The 19540-nt window shown below is 36.1% G+C and overlaps 1 protein-coding gene across 2 annotated transcripts in view; it reads left to right on the plus strand.

Moving 5' to 3' along the window:
- Positions 1-19540, plus strand: part of Nmt (N-myristoyl transferase) — a 338957-nt gene that overhangs the window by 236872 nt on the left and 82545 nt on the right. For both annotated transcript variants that reach the window (XM_089256021.1, XM_089256022.1), the window contains exon 10: positions 16538-16636. In XM_089256021.1, the coding sequence (XP_089112147.1) occupies positions 16538-16636 (99 nt within the window). The remainder of the gene's footprint in view (positions 1-16537; positions 16637-19540) is intronic.

Below are 19540 nucleotides of genomic sequence, written 5' to 3' on the forward strand. Positions count from 1 at the left end.
TCATATGTTTAATTAAAAGTTTTTTATCATTACCGTGTATGCTTACTAATGTGCAACATTGAAAAAAAAGTGCAGAACCGCTGACATATACAAGAACAGTTCTGGTGTTCAAGCCCCCAAGCAGAAGCCTACGCAAGGAAGTGCTCAGGGGACCCATGCCTTCCCCCCCCCCCCCAAAAGTTATAAAAAAATTTAATATTTTGGTCAAAAACAATTTGGAAAAAATGTCGAAAGAAAATACCCTTTATATTATGCTTTGGTGTTTTACACTTAAAGTATTGGAAATATTGTGCAAATAAATTGAGCTTCACGTTATCAGGTTTCACCTAATTTTTGTGCTTTACTTTAATCACTAATTACTAGAGCAATGATGGCTTGAAGATGGGAAAACAATAACCTCATTGTTTTAACATTTCTATGTACTAATTATTTGGGAGAGTTCGTGGCCTTGATTTCATGGGCACTGCGGGTTCACGGAACATCCTGCTATAAGCACACAATGTAAAAAATATCCTTATCCATTGGCATTTCGTCAAGAACAGAACTATTAACTTGATCCATCAGATATAACTTGGATATCCCTTCAAGATGATGTCTAACCCAGAAAGCACAAAATGTGGTAAATTTTTTCTTGCTGTAGATATTCTTAATCTAGTGAGTTCAGCCCTGACTTCAAGGACTGTAGGTGTGTTATTGTTGAAGTCGGGTCTGAAAGGGTAATAGCATTCTTTTTTTAACAGGGTACCATTCCTGTCAGAAAAGCGATACCCGAATTCCTTTGCATTTCTAAAATTCAATGTTATTTGAAATATCTTTCCACTTCTTGAATATCATCAAAATTCAAGAACCAAGATCTGGTGAATATAAACAAATTAAAACAGTAATGAAAAATAGGCATCAGATGTATGTGTAGAAAAATTTTAAAGATCTAACACTGTTACAGAAGCACCCTTCCCCCCACTCTAAATCCTATCAAGTCTTGAGAGTTCAATGGAAATTTCACATTATTTTTTTAAACAAATCAAAATAAATTGAAACTGAAGTATTTATTGATGAAAAAAAATATCAGCTAACGTTCATTTACAATTTGTTAAGATTGCAACCACTATGCACATACAAAGGCCTTTCTAAACTTTTGATCATTTCCACTTTCTCAGTATAAAAGTGTCAAACACCTGTTGATGTTGTTTTTGGTGATTGTTTCTTCTCCAGAACTGAAACTAACGAATCTCTGATATCATCTAGTGTTCTGTGGAGAAAGACTCCCACTTTCATTTTATCTGGAAAGAGAATGAAAATAATTAATAATATAATTAATAACACAAATACAAACTCTGCAGCCACAACAGGGAAATTGCCCAAGTGGGGACTGATGCTAGGAATAGGGTTTTAACTCAAGCAAGGGTGAGCCAACAGATGGTGTTTCAAAAGAGATGGGTTATTTTTAAAAAGATGACAGAACAGGTGAAATAATCTCATTTTTCCCTTAGCAATGCATGGAACAAAAAAGCGCTAAATGGCCAAAATTCTTCTTACACAATACAGTAAACGTGGTTTATTGGAATCATGCATAAGGTTATCATTTGGTATTTGTTTAACTATACCTTTTTTCCCTCCCCAATTATCATTGTGTCTGCAAAACTATGTAGGAGATTAGAAAGTTTAATACCTTCCTCTCCCGACAAACATTTCTGTACTCTGTATGATGATTTTTGCTTGCACATGAAATTGATAAGCTATCTGATTATTATCAGCCGTTATAATCCCTGTACGTGTGAAACTGCTTTTGCAATTAACTCCCACCAATGGAGGCAAACAACTGTATTATCAAAAAAGAAACTTCAGTTCTCTATTAATTGTCCAGATTCAGTTTTTGTTTAAAAAACTTTCTCAAGGGAGCTATGGAATGCATGGTACATGAATTAAACACCTGATGACTGAATTAAAAAAAAAAAAGATTTTAGCTTAAAGGGAAAAAAAAAACCCCAAGTATGATTTTTCCTTGAAACAGTCCTAAATAATGTTTTTCAACTTTCCAGAGACATAATGACTCTTTCTCACATTACAAGACACTGCAATGAAATCAGAAAATTTTGAGTCACCCTTAGAAAAACTCCATTTAAATCCTCCTGCTTAAAATTAAAACTCCCTTTTAGCAATTACATGAATTTCGGACGACAATACCAATATTACAGTCGCCATGTGGACTAGGATTTGTCAAGCTCTGAGCTATGTGGGAAAGCAAAACAGAGTTGGTCAAACAGGACTTGGTCAGCATATTAGCTTCTGGGGTTCTTTTGGCTATAGTTATCAATTGGTTATGGTTATCAGAAACCCAGAGTCCTTATGTGTGATTAACCAAGTTTTTGGCTACAAATTTGGACGACTACAGTTGAACAAACAGACAAAAATTTAAAATGGTTCTCTCACTGTAATCATTTAAAATCAAAACTTCTCTCATTTCGTTTTATATAAATTCTACAACCTGAAACTATATATATATATATATATATATATATAAAATCATGTATCTTTTTTATTAATATTCATTTATTTCTTTCAATGTTCCACTCACACTTGCTTTATGGTCTGCCAATCTGGGGAAGTGATGACTTGACCAATATTGTTCCACTTATTTCTTTAAAAAGAAAAAGGCTATTAGAGAATTTTGGTAAACAACTACATAGGGTATATTGAAATGAAAGTAACCTGGTATATGGTATGCATGTTATTGAAATGTGAAGTTCTTGATTAAAATAAGCATAGAAGATCTTTAGGGTAAAATATTAAACTTAAACCCTAGATAAAGTGCAGAAAGAAAGCTGTTCTATTTCTAGATTTTGTGCATAGAAAAAAATTGCAGAGAAATATAGGGAGTTAAACTTAGCACTTGGAGTTCCCCTGATTAAAAAACAAATTATTTTTTTGTATAAAGCCTTGAATTCTGCTCTCTATTTGCCGACTCAAAACAATAGATATGTTGTTCCAATATAAATACCGTTGGACTTTTTTTTTTATCAAAACTCATTAAATATGTGAAACAATGAAAATGTGTAAATTATTAAGCAACATCATGCGAGTTGGAAACACATCATAATAAATGTATCGATCTATAGCGGAAGAAACAATCGTTTCAATAGAATGTTTTTATTTAGTTGATGCTGAATGGAAGTTCAGAAGTGAAGTGTGATGATTGAATATTTGTACAATTTGTAGGTCTGTTGATCTCTGTGGCGAGACTTTTTAATGGGGAGATCAGCTCGCATTCACACCCCAGACCTCGCAGTGCTCCTATTTTTCCTACTTTTCCTATTTTTTAGAAATGTCCTCCTATTTTCCTACTTTCGCCGCAATCGTCCTTTTTTACCCCAATTCTCTCCTACTTTTCCTATTTTATCCCTCCCTTCTTTTGTTTCCAGCCAATATCTCACTACGAAAATTCAAAGAAACCTCAAAATGTCACTGCTTTCCCTCCCTTTTTGATATGTTTTATTCACATCACTCGCGCTACTGAAATAGAAGAGAAAAAAGAAAAAATTTTTAGTTCCACTGAAGTAGGGGGATTTTTTCGTCCCTGCACCTTAGTCAAAGTGCTAAAAGTGAAGTTCAGTGGGGACAGCGAATCTGTTTCGGAGATTGGTTGCCGTAAATAAGAAAACAAATAAAGCGGGAGGGGGGGGGGCAAGCAGGCTCTTTCCACGCGCAAGAGATATTCCATGAGAGAGAGAAAAAAAAGGTTTAAGTATAGGTTTCTCTCCCGGGATCCCGTAACAAGCGCTCATCCCAAAAGCCGCGTTTTCCTAGGAGTAGACTTTTTGCGCCGCGTGAACCGAACTGGATCATTTCGCTTCAGCAGAAATGGGTTGCATAATCACGCTACGCATTTGGGTTTTGCAAGCGTGGTGCATCAGCTCAGGACGGCTATATAGTATATGACTCTGGCGTCAGCTACTCTATCGGCTGCATGCTTCGGTTTGAAGGGAAAGGAAAGAGAACACATAAAAAATGACGAAGATCGGTGAAACGCGTGGCACACGACGCATTTGACTCCTCCAGAAGCAGTCCACCAATCACGCCCTACATAAAGCGCTTTCGTGAGTCGTATTGCGCTCTGTAGGAAAACAGTCGTACTGCTTTTATTATTGGTTAGTGGACGGCGTGTCGCACTGGGTGATTCACTTTGCGCGTGGCACAGAAAACTTGCTCCTAGGAAAACCCGGCTTAACGGGATAGAGCTGCTCTAGTTTTACAGAAGGGGGTGGGGAGAGACGAGCCAATTAGCCTCTAGCTGAACTCAGTTTTATTTAACCTTCAGAAAATAATTTTCGGGTGTCTTTATGTTCGGGGTCATTCAAGTATTACGTCAGCATCGGGGAGGGGGGGTCCGATTTGCTGACTTTTGATGGCCGGGAGAGGGGAGGGTGGATACGCTTACGTCATCAACCACCCTTTAGAAAAATATGAAATATTCTTAATGGCATCTTACTCGGTGCTCCAAAAATGAATAAAACTTTTCACTAGTTTGTGGGCACCTGAACTAGCATTCTCCCTGTTGAGTCCCCTACATAGCCACTTTAGTGATTTCTAAATACTTATCACTCAAGTAATCTGGGAATGTGCCACAGATCGCTTAAATGGTCTGGAATTGTGCCACGGGTCACTTAAGCAATCTATGAATGTGTCGCTTGGTTAATTTTTACAAAATTAGGTTTGAGAGGGACAGGCCGCAACAGAACCCCCTGGGCCACATTTGGTCCGCACGGACCAAGTGTTTACCGTGGCTCAAGGGTTACCTATGTGGCTTACAGGTACCACTGAAGTGGCTCGCTGCGCATTCCCAGATTGCTTGTGTGACCCGCGGCACATTTACAGATTACACTTATAACCTGCGGCGCTGTTCTAGATCACTTAATTAAGTGGCCCGCGACATGTTTTCAAATCAATAAGTAGCCCCGCACTCTTCAAAAGGTTGAGTTAATTTGAAATGTACCGCGAGTCATTCAGGTGGTCTGGAAGTGTGCCGCAAGCCACTTAGATGATATGGAAGTGCACAGCGGGCCGCTTGAGTGGCCTGGAAAAGTGTCAAGAACGTTACTAAAATAATCTATAAAAAATGCATTGAGCACTTAAAGTGTTAATGTATTGCAGACCATTAGGTGATTTGTGTGCTGCGAGCCACTCAAATGATCTGTAAATGTGCCTCCAGTCACTGACAGTAATCTGCAACTGAACTACATGCCACTTAAGTGAACTGGGGGTTTGCTGCAGGTCGCTCAAGTGATTGGGAAATGTGCTTGGGGTCACTTAGCTGATCTGGATATATGCGGTTGGCAGCTTGAATGATCTACAAATGTGCCGCAAGCCACTGAAGCAATCTGTAAATGTGTCCCACTTAAATTATTTGATGATCGTTCGTGGGCCACTTGTGGGGTTTTGTTATTCGTCCTGGGCCACGTGAGATGACTCTGAGGTTAGCAGGTTTGTTCTAAGGCATACTAGGTTCGTGCGTTTGCTATTGACGACCTGGATGTCTATTTTATTTTTGTCTAAAAAAAATAGACATTCATAAACATATGTGGGCCATTCTAATCATTGTATCCTTCGGATATAATGTAACTCCAGGAGTTGTTACATCAAGGGTGTTCAACATTCAGTAGAGTGTGGGCCATTTCATTGATTTTGAAATTTGTCTCGGGTCACTTAAGCTGACCTGCATCAATTGAGTATTCTGGAACTGTGCCGCGTTGATCAGTAAATTTTCTGCAGGTGACCTTAATAATCTGGGAATGTACCGCAGCACACTGAAAGAATGTGGAACTGTGCCGCAGGTTAATGAGTGATCTTTAAAAGTTTAATGGGTCATTTTAGTGCTCTGTAACTGTGCCACAGTGATCTCTAAATATGCTGCAAAATATTTAATGATCAGGGAATGTGCCACAGTTCACTTGAATGATGTGTAAATGTGCCGTGGGTCACTTGAATGACATGTAAATGTACCTTGAGTCACTTCAGTGGTCTGGAACTCTGCCGTGGGTCACTTAAGTGTTGGCGAACAGTGTTGCAGGTCACTCTAGTGATCTAGGAATGTGCCACAGCTCACTTAAGTGAAGTAGAACAGCAGCTCGGGTAACTTGAGTAATCTGGAACTGTACCGTGGTGATCTGCAAATGTGATGCGAGCCACTTAAATGACCTGAAACTGCCGCAGGGTCTCTTGAATGATCTGGAAATATATCACTTAGTTCATTTTTACAAAATTAGGTTAAAAAATGTGGGCCACAACAGATGACTCTGGGACCACATGCAGCCCATGGGCAATGGGTTAAGCATGCATGCGCTACATTTCTATGGCACCTAGACTTTTTCTTTCGTCGAAAAGTAGGGGGGGGGGGAATGAATCAAGATCATTAAGTGGACTTTTCAAGTAACAGTAGAAATTTGATTAATTTCTTTTTAGTTTTGCCATTTTCATTGTTTTTGATCCCATATTCTGTGAAAATGAAAGATTTTTTAAATTCGTTAGAGAGAAAAAGAGAACTTGGGTTTCTTAAAATATCAATAGATAATACTATAGTTGAAATATATAAGGTGTGAATCTCAATGGCACAACATTTTTAAATGCCACGATAATTTGGGAATTACATCTTTTCCCTCCTATTTTTTTCCTATTTTTTGTCGTTGGTGTTCCTATTTTTCCTACTTTTTTTTTCAAATTTTCAGTTCTAGGCCTGACACCCTCAAACAACATTTACGACAAATTGATAGTATTGAAACTGAAAGCCCATTTGCATGTGTTAAATGATTTAGTAATTTTTTTTTTTTTAATTCAACCAAATTTTAAATTGTCAGGTTCTAAAAAAAAACTGTCCACACATCTATTTATTTAGTAAATGCTCATCGGACAATTTTTATACAAGGTCAGGCCCACCTAACACTAGTGCCTACTCAAAGGGAGGGAGATTGTTTTTTTTACAAGAATATGGTCTTTTAAATCTGACGAAACTGAGTGCATTTGCAAAAAAGTTGCTTAACAAAATAATTTAGATGCTGATATCTCAAGAAATATTCAGACTATATCAGTGTTTTTAATGTCTGTGTGGTGTAGGTCTTGTTAAGACAAATCTAATGATACCCCTCTGGTTTTATATCATAGCTGCCAACTTTTGAAACAGAAAATTCGGGAGATTTTCGCGCGAGCCCATATTTTATGCTGAAACCACTCCCTAATAAATACGAAAGGGATTTTTCCAAATAAAATAGGGATTTCCCACACATAAAAGTTAAAGCATTGGGGAATAAAATCTCTACTCAAAAACTGAAGTCGAATTAAAATAGGTATTTTACACACATGGGAGTTAAACCCTCGGGAATAAAATCCCTACGCAAAAAACAAGTGAAATTGGAAGCCGAAACTTCAAAATGTTGATCTAAAAAAATAAATAAATATTGTGTTCAATCAGAAGCGCTGTGAACAAACATTCTGCGTGAATGATCCCAAAATTATCTGAAGGTAAAGGGGAAAAAAACGTCAATTTTTGAAGAACACTGACTTTTTGTGACACTCGCTTGATGGTTTTTTTTTATTTCACATGAGTGATGATGACAGTCTTTCCATGACCGATGTTTATGTCTGTAACACAACTAAGTGTTACTCAATGTTAATTGAGTTATCTGGCACAATTCTATACCTCGGAGCCATACTATCGTATGTGACATGCGATGGTATGGTTCCAAGGTACAGAATTAAGAACAGTAAAATGATTTGACTCTTGCCTCCTGCAGCAAGTCTTCTTTGAGTGTGGCACATGAGGCTTTACACCTGGATGGCAGTTAAGCTTGAGCGGGCCCTAGTGGAGGCCATGCTTCCTCTATTTCTTACATAACATTGATTTTTAGATTGTTTGTCTCTGTAGTTTTCATGTCTATAGCATTTCTGGAAAACAAAGGCAATTGAATATAGAAAAATTTAGATGTGTTAATTAGCATGTTAATGGCATCATTGCTACCAACATAAAATATTAAACAGAGGTATAGGCGCAACAACTACAAAAGATGCATTAAAGGGGGGGGGGGGACCACAAATCAACTCATTTGAAATTTCTTACTTCTCTGCTTTGATAAAAGAATTATTGGTGTGCCCAAAGTGACTTTCCTAGTGCTGTACTTGAAACATTCTGGAATTTTCAAGTAATATTATTTCAGCAGGACACCAGGCATTCATCTTTCTGCTACCCTGACTTTTGCAACATCTCTGGCCAGTGCATCTGCTGGTGAAATTTCCTGATCTATGACAGACAAAGGTCTTACACATTCTTTCTTTTATATCATTCTGATGATGCTTTTGATAGAAATACTTTGACTGCCTTACCAAAGATTAAAATCTTTAAAAAAAAAATGCATTTCAAAAACACGGAACAGCCAGAGGTGGGGTGGGGGGGGGGGGCAAAGGAGACAACAAATTCAAAGGGGCAGCAAATTTTAGGTGGAAACAAAAACAGAGGTGTAAAATCATCATAAAATTATCAAATTCTAAAGTGGTGGAAGCAGCAAAATGACGTTTGGTCCTTCCCCCCCCCCCTCCATAAAAATTGCAGTTAACCCTCACAGTGGCAATCCCCAGATATCTTCAAACTTGATCTGCTTTATTTCGGTCATCCCAAAATATCTCAATTTCTTAACAGCTTTTATTTCTAATGTGGTAGTTGCAATACGGATCAGGAAAAATTTAAAAACTACTTAAAGGTTTAAGGCCTGGCATAACTTCACTCTTCAGTTATTTTAAAGTTGTCGTTACTGACGGTTTCATTGTGGGGTGAACAAAAAATATTTTTTGCCTCCTGGAGAGTAACAAAAAATATGCCAATTGCAATAACAGCTTTATAATATTCGAATACTGCATTCCCCAGCACACCAGAAAACAGTAACTGAGACCAGCATGTAGAGAATATTCATATTTTCCACCATGCCGGCAAATTTTAGTGACCAATTGCTGATATAACATCTGTTTTCAACGGAATTGCAAAAATTGCTGGTATAATGCAAAAATGACATTTCTTCAGTCTCGGAAACAATGTCAGTATCTGAATTTCGTATTAAAGGTTGATAATTGAAGTAGATCAATAAGTAAATGTTCAATTTTCATTATCACTATCAAATTCTTCAATGTTTCCTATAGTAGGAAAACCATTACTTTATTCTAATTAGCTTATTTGTTCAATACAAATTGATATCAGTCTTTTGAATGTATCACATTATCCTCATTAAACCTTGGTTTAACCCACATGCCGGGAATGGACAGACTACAACATTAAAAAACTGGGGACTTCCCCGATTTGCCTGGAATGACATTCAATACGGGGAATAATGTTATTTTGATAGCAGTAACGAGTCATCTTAACACATGGGACTACCCCAGTGTGTGTGTGGGGTCTAACTCAGGGCCACAGTGCTCCTTCTTGGTGCCCTGGGGCAGACATTTTCTTGGGGGACCCCTAGGCCTTAAAATGGAAAATATTTTGCAAAATAAATGTACATTATTTGTGAGGCCAACATTCGACTCGGGGCCCCTTGTCTCACCAAACCCACCACCCCTCTAGGACTGGGGTCCTGCAGAGCGGCATGAATGTGACATTTGATTTAAATTTAACAGTAAGCATGGTTATTGTTGGACAACAATTTCTAGCCAGATGGAGGTCTCGGAAAAATAGTTGACGTGGACATGGGGACCTGTCAGGCGTATTCGATAAATTAATTTTTTCCTAATTTTTGGTCAGCTTGGGGAGGAGCACGGCCAGGGCTCTAGATACTCTGTCACCCGGATCAAGCAGGCCCCCCTCCTGGGCACGTCCCCGTGCACTGTGTACGCCTTTGTGGCCCGTGATACGCTTAGAACACCTCTGCCCAGCAAATTTTAGTGACAGTCGTATAATGATTTCCTGGGTTTAACACAATTTTTTTACAAAGTTTCTGTGCATATATCTGCATTGATGTTACCCGCGATATTCCTTGAATTAAGGAATGGAAATGCCAGTTTTACACAATTCGTTAAATCGGGATTCAACTGTTATTAACCAATAATTTTAACAAACAAATCACCTCACCCTGGATCAATGAAAATACATGCTGCTCACATTGGATTTCTTGTCCATAGCTTTCAGTCAGATGATTGCAAAGAATATTTTGTGCAGAGTGAACACACTAACAGTAGCCGAAGCAGAATGTATTGTTTGTTGGCCGTTTATTTTAGTCATCGAACGCCATAATTATGAAATAAATAAATGCTAGAATAAAAAAAAACTGCAAAAAGTGAGGAAAAATTTGCGGTATGTTCAGCGTATGAACAAAATGAAATTTTGACGCCAACCATGCACTGCCAGTTTTTTTCACCAAATTGCTCTCAGCTGGCAACCCATTCATTTTTGTTGCATCATCAACAACCAATCATATCACTGTGCCTTTTGGGAATTAACGGCTCATCTCTCCAGGCACACCTGTGCTCTCTCTCCATAATATGACCACTGGCCTCTTTAGCCTTTACAGTGGCTATGCTCATACATGACAATATGTACCTCTGTGTGTATGAGTCTTCTCATAACTGTACGGGTATGAGAAGCCTTTTAATGTTTTGTTATAATTGCTAATCTTTTATTTGAATAATCTTGTTTAATACGTTAATAAATTGATTATTTTGTTAAACTTAAAAATCTCTTTTTCATGCACCAAATCTTCCAGATCAGAACCTGGATCATATGCAGGGACATCGCACTTTATCGTTATGATTATATGATTTATTTACATCATACTCTATTCCTGCTCATAATCTGGCATGTCAGGAAAATCGAAAATCAGCAGTTTTTTGATTTGGATCAGTTGATTATTTCTGGCATGTTGGAAAAAGTGAGATTTGTTTGTTGTCCACAGTGAATTTATATTTATCAATAATTAAATTAATATGAATTTGTTTATATGACTTCATTAGAACGGTGATGCGTGTATTCTTTTTATTCTTTGTGAGTAAAAAAAAAACACAAAACATAAAACAAGTTATTTGTAACCTAATATGAAAAATTAAAATGTGTGATGATGATTTCTGAATATATGAAATTAAATTCTTTAGTATACAGTATATGTTACAGTAAATGTGATAAATTGGTTTTTTGCATTATCACCATTCATCTTTGTAATTTTGATCAATTTATCACTTACCGGCAATTATTCACAATACCCAACCCAAGCATCAGTAGTAAATTTGATAAATACTAAAAGAATTATAATTTTTACGGACAATTATGCATAATACCCAGTGTACCTGGTTAATTTTATAAATAGTTTAAATTTATCACTTTTACCAGTGATCATGCATAATATCCTAGTGTAATTGCTGCATTTGATAAATGTGGAAAAAATTAACAAATGAGTCTAGTATGTTTGATCCAACCCTGAAATCGATTATGCATAATCACTAGTAAAAGCAATAAATTTAAACTATTTATCAAATCAACCAGGTACGCTGGGATATTATGTATAATCATCTGTAAAAAAAGTAATTCTTTTTGTGTTTATAAAATTTACTGCGATGCGTTGGCAGGGCCGTCTTAAGAGCATTACGGGGAACATATCTGCTCATGTTGCTAAAGCAATACCAATCATACCAATCACCATTTGAACATAGCTCAAATATTGCACTGAAAGCGCATTTTTTTTAAGTTAAAATTTTTGAAGAAATACTCTTTCCTTGTGAGGAGTTGCATAGCTGTAGCTGTTTATGTTTGCAAGTCATTTCAAGTCCAAGGGACTTTCCCATACATCCTGTAAATCCATTTAAGCATGAGAATAAAATGAGCATCATAAAATCTGAATACCACAATGGTAGTCACAGCAATAGACTTGAGACAGTATGTTCTGATTTCAGCCTGATCTCAACCCTTTAAGTGGCATTGACAAGATATCTCGCCGCCTTATTCTAGCATTGGCAAGCCCAAATATTTTGTAAAGTTAATCGCTCTCTCAGTGGAACACTTTTCCCTATACCAATGGCTCACAAACTTTTGTCGACCACTGCTCCCTTGCCTAATTCACGATTCGCCAGGGGCTCTTCAAGATAGATTAATATGTATTTTCCCATATAAACTTTTCCCGTAACTTCTTCAAAGCATAAATAGGTGCACAAATGAATATCTCAAGCTCGCCGTGACACCTCACATAAAGGTTGGCAATCTCGTATCTCCACCCATGCTTGGTACCCATTACTTTTTCATTACTTCATACTCATTTACTGCCGAAAATGATAAGGAACCTTATAGCTATTATACCGTATATAAGGGATGAAAAACAACAATCAATAGTATCATCAATGTAGTTAAAAAATGAAAAAAAAAAAAATCGCTGAGAAAATAAAATTTGTAAAATAAAACAAAAAATAATAATAAATGCAATAATGACATAGCTTTGTTATCTGAAGTTTATATCACAAAAAAATCATACTACAGAATCGTTTATTCCAGCACTATTACCAAAATTAAAATTCAAAGCTGAACATAAATTTAAATGAACAAATACACACAGACACAGAAACATGTATTTAAAAAAAACCATCCTAATAAAATGAGATGCTGTATATATATATTGCGATTCAGAGACGAAGGACAAATGGTTTGATGTTTGTTTTTCTATTTTTCATGACTTCTGACAGTGTGAGGGAGAATTTGTGAAGAAAAAATACATAAATGACTCCAAATAAAAAGAAAAGATGCACAACGTTTTAATTATCACCATGAAGTTATCGTCTAAAACACCAGGAAACCTCTCCTCTACTACTTCCAGAACGCATGTGAATAATCATTTCAGCATTCTATATTTACAGGAGACAAATCTTAACGATGATTCTTGTGCATGAAAGAAAAGATGATTCGATAAACGAGATCAAACACTGAGTGCATGCACCATGAAAAACTCTTTTCTGGAAATACACGCATATACAAATTATACATCATGTTGTACAATGGAAAAGTGAAGGAAATTTTTTTAATTAAAAAAGTATTTCAATTAAATCACTATTTTAATTTGTGTTTTTTTTCATTACTTTTCTGTACTGAAAACGGTAAAATCCACCCCCACCCACCCACGGAGAACCTATGAATTCATAGAACCAGAATCAGAATTTTAAGGTGATGCCTGGCCCTATTTCGGGCCATAAGTCACCAATGAATTCATGTTTGAGAAGTCTGCACACTTTTCCAGACGTCTGGCTTGTTCATTATCCCCTAGGGTTAACGAAACAGAATTTTGCTTAAAAAAGGACACCATTAACCAAACGTCCTTGTCATTTTCTTCCCACATTTCTTGTATTCATATACCCGTGTGATTTGCATTGTATTGTTCAAAATCAAAGCTAGCACCGATGCCCGCGGGCACCACGGGGAATTGCAAACGGATATAGCTTCTTTTTTCCTTGGAATCAAATATTTCTATAGGGAGAGGAAAAAATCGTTTTGCAGATCCATTCAACACATGCGTTCAATTAACAATATTTTAGCTGTCGGCCTTTTTACTACTCAGCGAAAAGAGAGCTGCTGATAGCATACAATTAAGGGTGCAGCCTGGATGTTTTCCCTGGCTGTTCCTTGAATAGATATGCAGTATACCTGCCATATGCAGGGGAAAAAATCGTTTCTGCTGGATTTCCTATGGTGTATATTTTTTCCCCGCTCATCTCTGACGGATGACTAGCTACATGCAGAGAATCGGACCATTCTTTGCCGTTCGTGTAAGATTGAACTATTTATGTCAGATAGTAATAATCACAAAAATTTGCTCTACTATTGGAATAATGAAACGCTGCTATGTGAGCAAAAAAAAGCATAAGATTTGGTTTTTTTTTCGAAGTTCAAAGGACTCCTGAAACATTCGTTTATCTTTTAAATTTCACCTGTGATTGTAAAAAATCTTTACATTTATCCAAAAAAACTTCTGCTTCATAAGCGTATCGTAAATCGTTGCCATTTTGTCAAATCACAAAAAAAAAATTTTTGGAGAAAATACAAAATCTGCCAATCAGCAAGCATAAATCCATTCTTTCGAAATCCGAAATTGCCTTCCAGTTTTAAAACCAAAAGGGGGGGGGGGAGAGACAACCCAAAGACAATCAAAAATTAAAATATTTTAGTAAATATAAACTAATGTAGCAAAAATTCTGTTTATGCTATATTTTTTGATTCCCATGAATTTAAAATGCTTTTCTGAAGGTAAGTGACTCAAATTTCTATGTAAGATAATCTTGTGCTCTCTCTACCCCCCCCCCCCCCTCTCCCTCCCCCAATTTTGATCCTCTTTTTTTGCCTCTTTACAAGAGGATTGGGTCTTTAAATATCTATTACAGCAGCAAAAAATAAATAAAAATTAGAGAATTTCTAAAAAAAACCCTTTCTTTGCTTAGCAATGAGTTTTCATTTACACTAAGTGATAATGCTGCGACTAAATTTTTAAAGTAATTTATTTTTTGTAATACACTTTTTATTGTAGCTTATTTTTTGTTTTGTTGCTGCTCTATGGGAATTTTTTATTCGCTAAAATGTGTGATTTTCCTGATAATACACTGTCATAGCTGCCAAGTCTCCCGAATTTTTCGGGAATCTCCCGAATTTTAGCTTCATCGCTCGATCTCCCGAAAAGTTCTTAAATCTCCCGAATTTTTACGAAAATCCCTAATTGTCCCTAAAAATTCCCTACTTCATTAAAAAAAATCCCCGCTTATGAAAACAATCCCTAAGGAATTTCTTGTGGGGCATGAAGCCTCTTTTTTTTCCCTTTCGAAATGACGTCACACGTCGTAAATGGGGAAATTCCCTTTTTAAAGAAGTTTTACAAACCCTCTGATGGTAACAAGAAAGTTGTTTGTCTTATCGTGCAGGGAAATGGCTTAGCAGCCAATAGTCCTGGATAATAATTGAAGATTATAGTGACGCGCATATGGTCAAAATTTCTTTTGTTTAAGTTACGTACGTGCGATATAACAAAGCATGAATAATGATAAGCAAAAACATATTTAATAAATTTTAAAGATACTTATTCCGATGAATTTCCTTTCATCAAACGTTCCAGAGGAGGGCAGACTTTTCCTTTTTGTACAAGTTGTGTTGCGGACATAAACATCGGTCATGGAAAGACTGCCATCATCAGTCGTGAAGTGAAAATAAACATCAAGCAAGTGTCACAAAAAGTCAGTGTTCTTCAAAAATTGACGGTGTTTTCCTTCATCTTCCGATGATTTTGGGGTCATTCGCTCAGAATGTTTGTTCACAGCGTTTCTGATTGAACGCAATATTTATTTTTACATCATTGAAGTTTTGACCTCCGATTTCACTTGTTTTTTGCGTAGGAATTTTATTCCCAAGGGTTTAACTTCCATGTGTGTAAAATCCCTATTTTAATTTGACTTCAGTTTTTGAGTAGGGATTTTATTCCCTACGCTTTAACTTTTATGTTTGGAAAATCCCTATTTTATTTGGAAAAATCCCTATTGTATTTATTAGTGAGTGGTTTTAGCATAAAATACGGGTTTGCGCGAAAATCTCCCGAATTTTCATTTTCAAAAGTTGGCAGCTATGCACTGTTTTTAGTTCAGAATTCAATGAGACAAATTCTTTTATTACATCCGTCTCATGTTTTCTTTTTTTTTTTTTTGGACGAAACACTTGCAAAAGTTTCTGAATTGTAACAATCACAACTCAATCGTAATAATCAACTATAATAGTCGTAATGACACAAGTCAATAGCATCACCTTTGCTGCTGAAAAGTTGTCCTTGAGCTTAATGAGAGGGTCTTAGCTCTCATTCAAAATTGTCCTTCCCATCGATCTGCATTATTGTTCATTAAAGATATGGTCACAAAAACTTCCTTTTTATCATTGATAACGATAAATTGCTGACCGAAGGATAGAATCCTTGCTGGGGATAAGTAGATGGCCCTTCCTCAATATTGGAACAATTCAAGGTTGTGATGGCACTAGGAGTGTTTTTCTAATAGGGATGTGAATAAATCGAATAGCTTGCCTCTGGAGATCATGAATTCTAACACTGTTGACAAATTTAAAAAAATGTGATAAACGTATTGGGATAAATCGAGAAGCTATGCATACTTAGATGAGACAACCCCTAATCTATTTTTTATGGGCAATATATTGCCCATATGAGTATTATGAATTATTTTTAAGATACATGCTTTTACATTTGAGGAGTTGTATTTTAGTTATATTTGACATCCATATCGTATATGGGCATCTTTTTTTTCAGCCACCTCATTGGGCAACTTGCCTTTTGTGTCCTTTGTGTTTGTATTTGATAAACCTGCCTATAACGATATTTTCTTTGGTGTTGGCGGAATTCCTATTCAATAGGAAATATCAGAAATACTGAATCCATCTACAAAAATACCAGTCTATAACAATATTTGCTCATGTCCCTACATTATCGTTATAGACAAGTTTATCTGTATATATGTATATATATATATTTCAAAATTTGTTCTTCATTCATTTCAGTATTTGAAGAAATTTGATTTGACACCCATATTCACTGATGAAGAATTTCGACATTGGTTTACTCCCCGTCCAAATATTGTTGATAGTTTTGTTGTAGAGGTAATTTATAAATTGATATTCTATATAAGGTTTTCAACTTTTGTGTTTTGACCTATGATCAGGGTTGGGTTTATTCAGGAAGAAACTTATTTCTTCTGAGACAGTGGAAGAAACTGGAACAAACCAAAAGAAACTAGAAGAAATGGAAAAAATTGAGCATTAATTACTGTTTAATTAGAAGTACATATAATTGTGGTTTGTTATTTTACTTTATTGATTGTGAAATATTATCAGATGTGCTTTACAATAATTTTTTTACAGTATTTAATTTAAATAGTTGATACGGTTTTCACGGCCATCATTTGATAAAAATTGTTTTTTCGGGTTCGAAGACCATTGTCCATTTGAGTTCTCAACGTTTCCCCAACACTAGTGGTTGGCATCATCAGGAGAATAGATAAACTGGATCAAAGTCAAGCTTTCCGGAGTCCTGAAACCTTGATTAGTGGAACTGGGATGCCAACTGCAATTGCATACAGTGCATATATGCACAGGGTCGTGTCCCTTCCAATCTGAGGCAGTAGTGCACATGGTGCCATATGGGTGGTAGATTATAGTGTGAAATTCCTTAGAATTTCAAGGGCCTCAATTAAGAGGAGATTATTACCCAGTAATCTTGTTGAGTAATGAGTAGGGTAACTCATTTATAGGTTGGAAACAATCTTATGATTTGATAGTGACAGTGATGCTACCAGATAAGAATATTATAATATAATATTAATGAGATTGAGATATATTTTTATGTACATCTATACAATACATCCGATTGAGTGACCAATAAAAAACCTAAAAGAAAGCCAAAGTACACAATACTTTTTTTTTTATAAAAGGAATCTTATCAGGGCCAGTAGTGTTATTCAGCACTAATACATGAAATCACACTAGTACATGAATTTTACTTATTAAGAAATGCACTATTTTTATACAAAATTATACAATGAATACACAATTACAGCAACAAAAAGGAGAAATACAAAAAGCAATATTATGAACAAATTTACTTACTTATTTATGTGGGCGGGCAGAGTGTGGAAGGGAAAGAGACGGTGACGAGAGAGAGAAACGAAACACACGTCTAGTCAGACGAACAATATTTTAATACAAGTGAAGAGAATTACTATCGTACAGCAGTGGTCAAGTGGAGGGAAAAAAGAAAATCCCCAAAAGAGGGAAACGTTGTGTATATGGGGAAAGAACATGAATACACTCAGTAAAAGGGGGAAAATGATATTGTTCCAACAACTTACACAACTCACCAAGAGAGAAAATTCTTTCTCATACTGACGCAATATCCCTCAACTCACAGTCCAGTCAGTTGAGGTCTATCCATTTTTAGAAAGTTCTTCGGTCTTTTGAGTCGTAAAAACTGATCCTGAGGATAATTCAAGATGTTTCTTAGATGTTCATATTCAGAGTTGTCTAATCTCTCGAAGAATTTCCTTGATATCTTCTGAATGAATTTATGCACAGTAGGAATTTTTATATCCTTTCTTATGAGCTTATTTCGTACAAACCAACTTGCATTAAGTAGGTGTCGCAAAGTCTTGTTCTGTTATCTTTCAAGACACACTAAATTTTCAGTATTAGCATACAACCAAATTGGTGCAGCATATGTGAAAATTTGTCTCATTGCCATTTTGTACAGGTGTATTCTGTTCTTAACAGTTAGAGCAGATCTTCTTGTGCACAACCTTTTTATCAACTGCTTGGCTATATCTGCTTTAACGATGACTTCATTACAATGTTTTTTGAAGCATAGCGTTTTATCAATAGTAATGCCAAGAGGATAACTTTTGGAAGTTATCCACACAAATACTGTTTTGTTAGCATTTAGTTGAACTCTGCTATTTTCACACCATTCTTCAACTAAATGGAGAAGCTCTTGTAAATTGCCAAGTGCTTTAGCAGGTTTTTTGTTGGTAGAAATAATCATGGCATCATCAGCATATAATGCTGTGATACCTACAGGGGCAATAATAAAGTCCATCATATGCAGATTATGTAAATGGGGCCCAAGAACGCTCACTTGGGTGATTGAAGATCTGATTGTTTTTGTAGAGGATACACAATTGTTGATTTTAACTGAAAAAGTTCTAGATTGGAGATATAGTGACGCACAAATTTTATTTCGGTATCAAATATTATTACAAGATACAAGATACAAGATTTCTGGCGGGGCCTATCTGTTTACAGACATCTGCCGCCTTCAGAACCGGCCCGCGGGGGGCCACTGTGAAGAGAAAGGCAAGGGTGCAAATGTTTGTGTAATGTGAAGTGCGTGTGGTATTCCAGAATTGGGAGCATGTCTACGTTAATTAAAAATAATTAACCAGGAAAAATCAAACATGTCTTTCCGAACTTATTAGTCATATTACTTATTAATATTTTCGGCAGGAAAAGTAAAGTGGACTGCTTCTGCGACGCCATCTTGGTTCGTCGTTTCTCATCCTCATTGGTCGGAAGAGTTGCTTGCCAGGGATTGGCTGAAAAGGAATGAAAATACACAAAAATACAATTTATTAAAAATTATTAATTAGAAGGTGAAGAAAAAGAGGAATAGAATTAGTCATATTAAAAAAAGTTCGTAGCGATAGATGGAGAAGAGAAAAAAATATTTTTGTAAAATTTTTAGAAATTTTGAATTTTTTTATGGGATTTTTTAGAAAATATTTTTGAAAAAGATGGGTAAAGGAAACGAAGAAAGAGATAGAGTTGCAGCGCTAATGCTGCTAATTATGGGAGTTGCTTTCAGCTCCTTGTTTTTCTCATCGGCTAACGTTCAAGAATTCGATCAGCCTCTTTTAGGAACTTCTGCAGAGTAGCTCGTCTCTCTTTCTTCGAGCATTGCTGGACGGTGTTCTGAATGCAAGCTTTGGCAAAGTCGAACAGGTCCCGTGCCAAGTC

Source organism: Pholcus phalangioides, unplaced genomic scaffold, assembly GCF_987345545.1.
Source record: "Pholcus phalangioides strain wild (caught in Gottingen) unplaced genomic scaffold, Ppha-v1.0 ptg000004l_1, whole genome shotgun sequence".
Taxonomy (NCBI): domain Eukaryota; kingdom Metazoa; phylum Arthropoda; class Arachnida; order Araneae; family Pholcidae; genus Pholcus; species Pholcus phalangioides.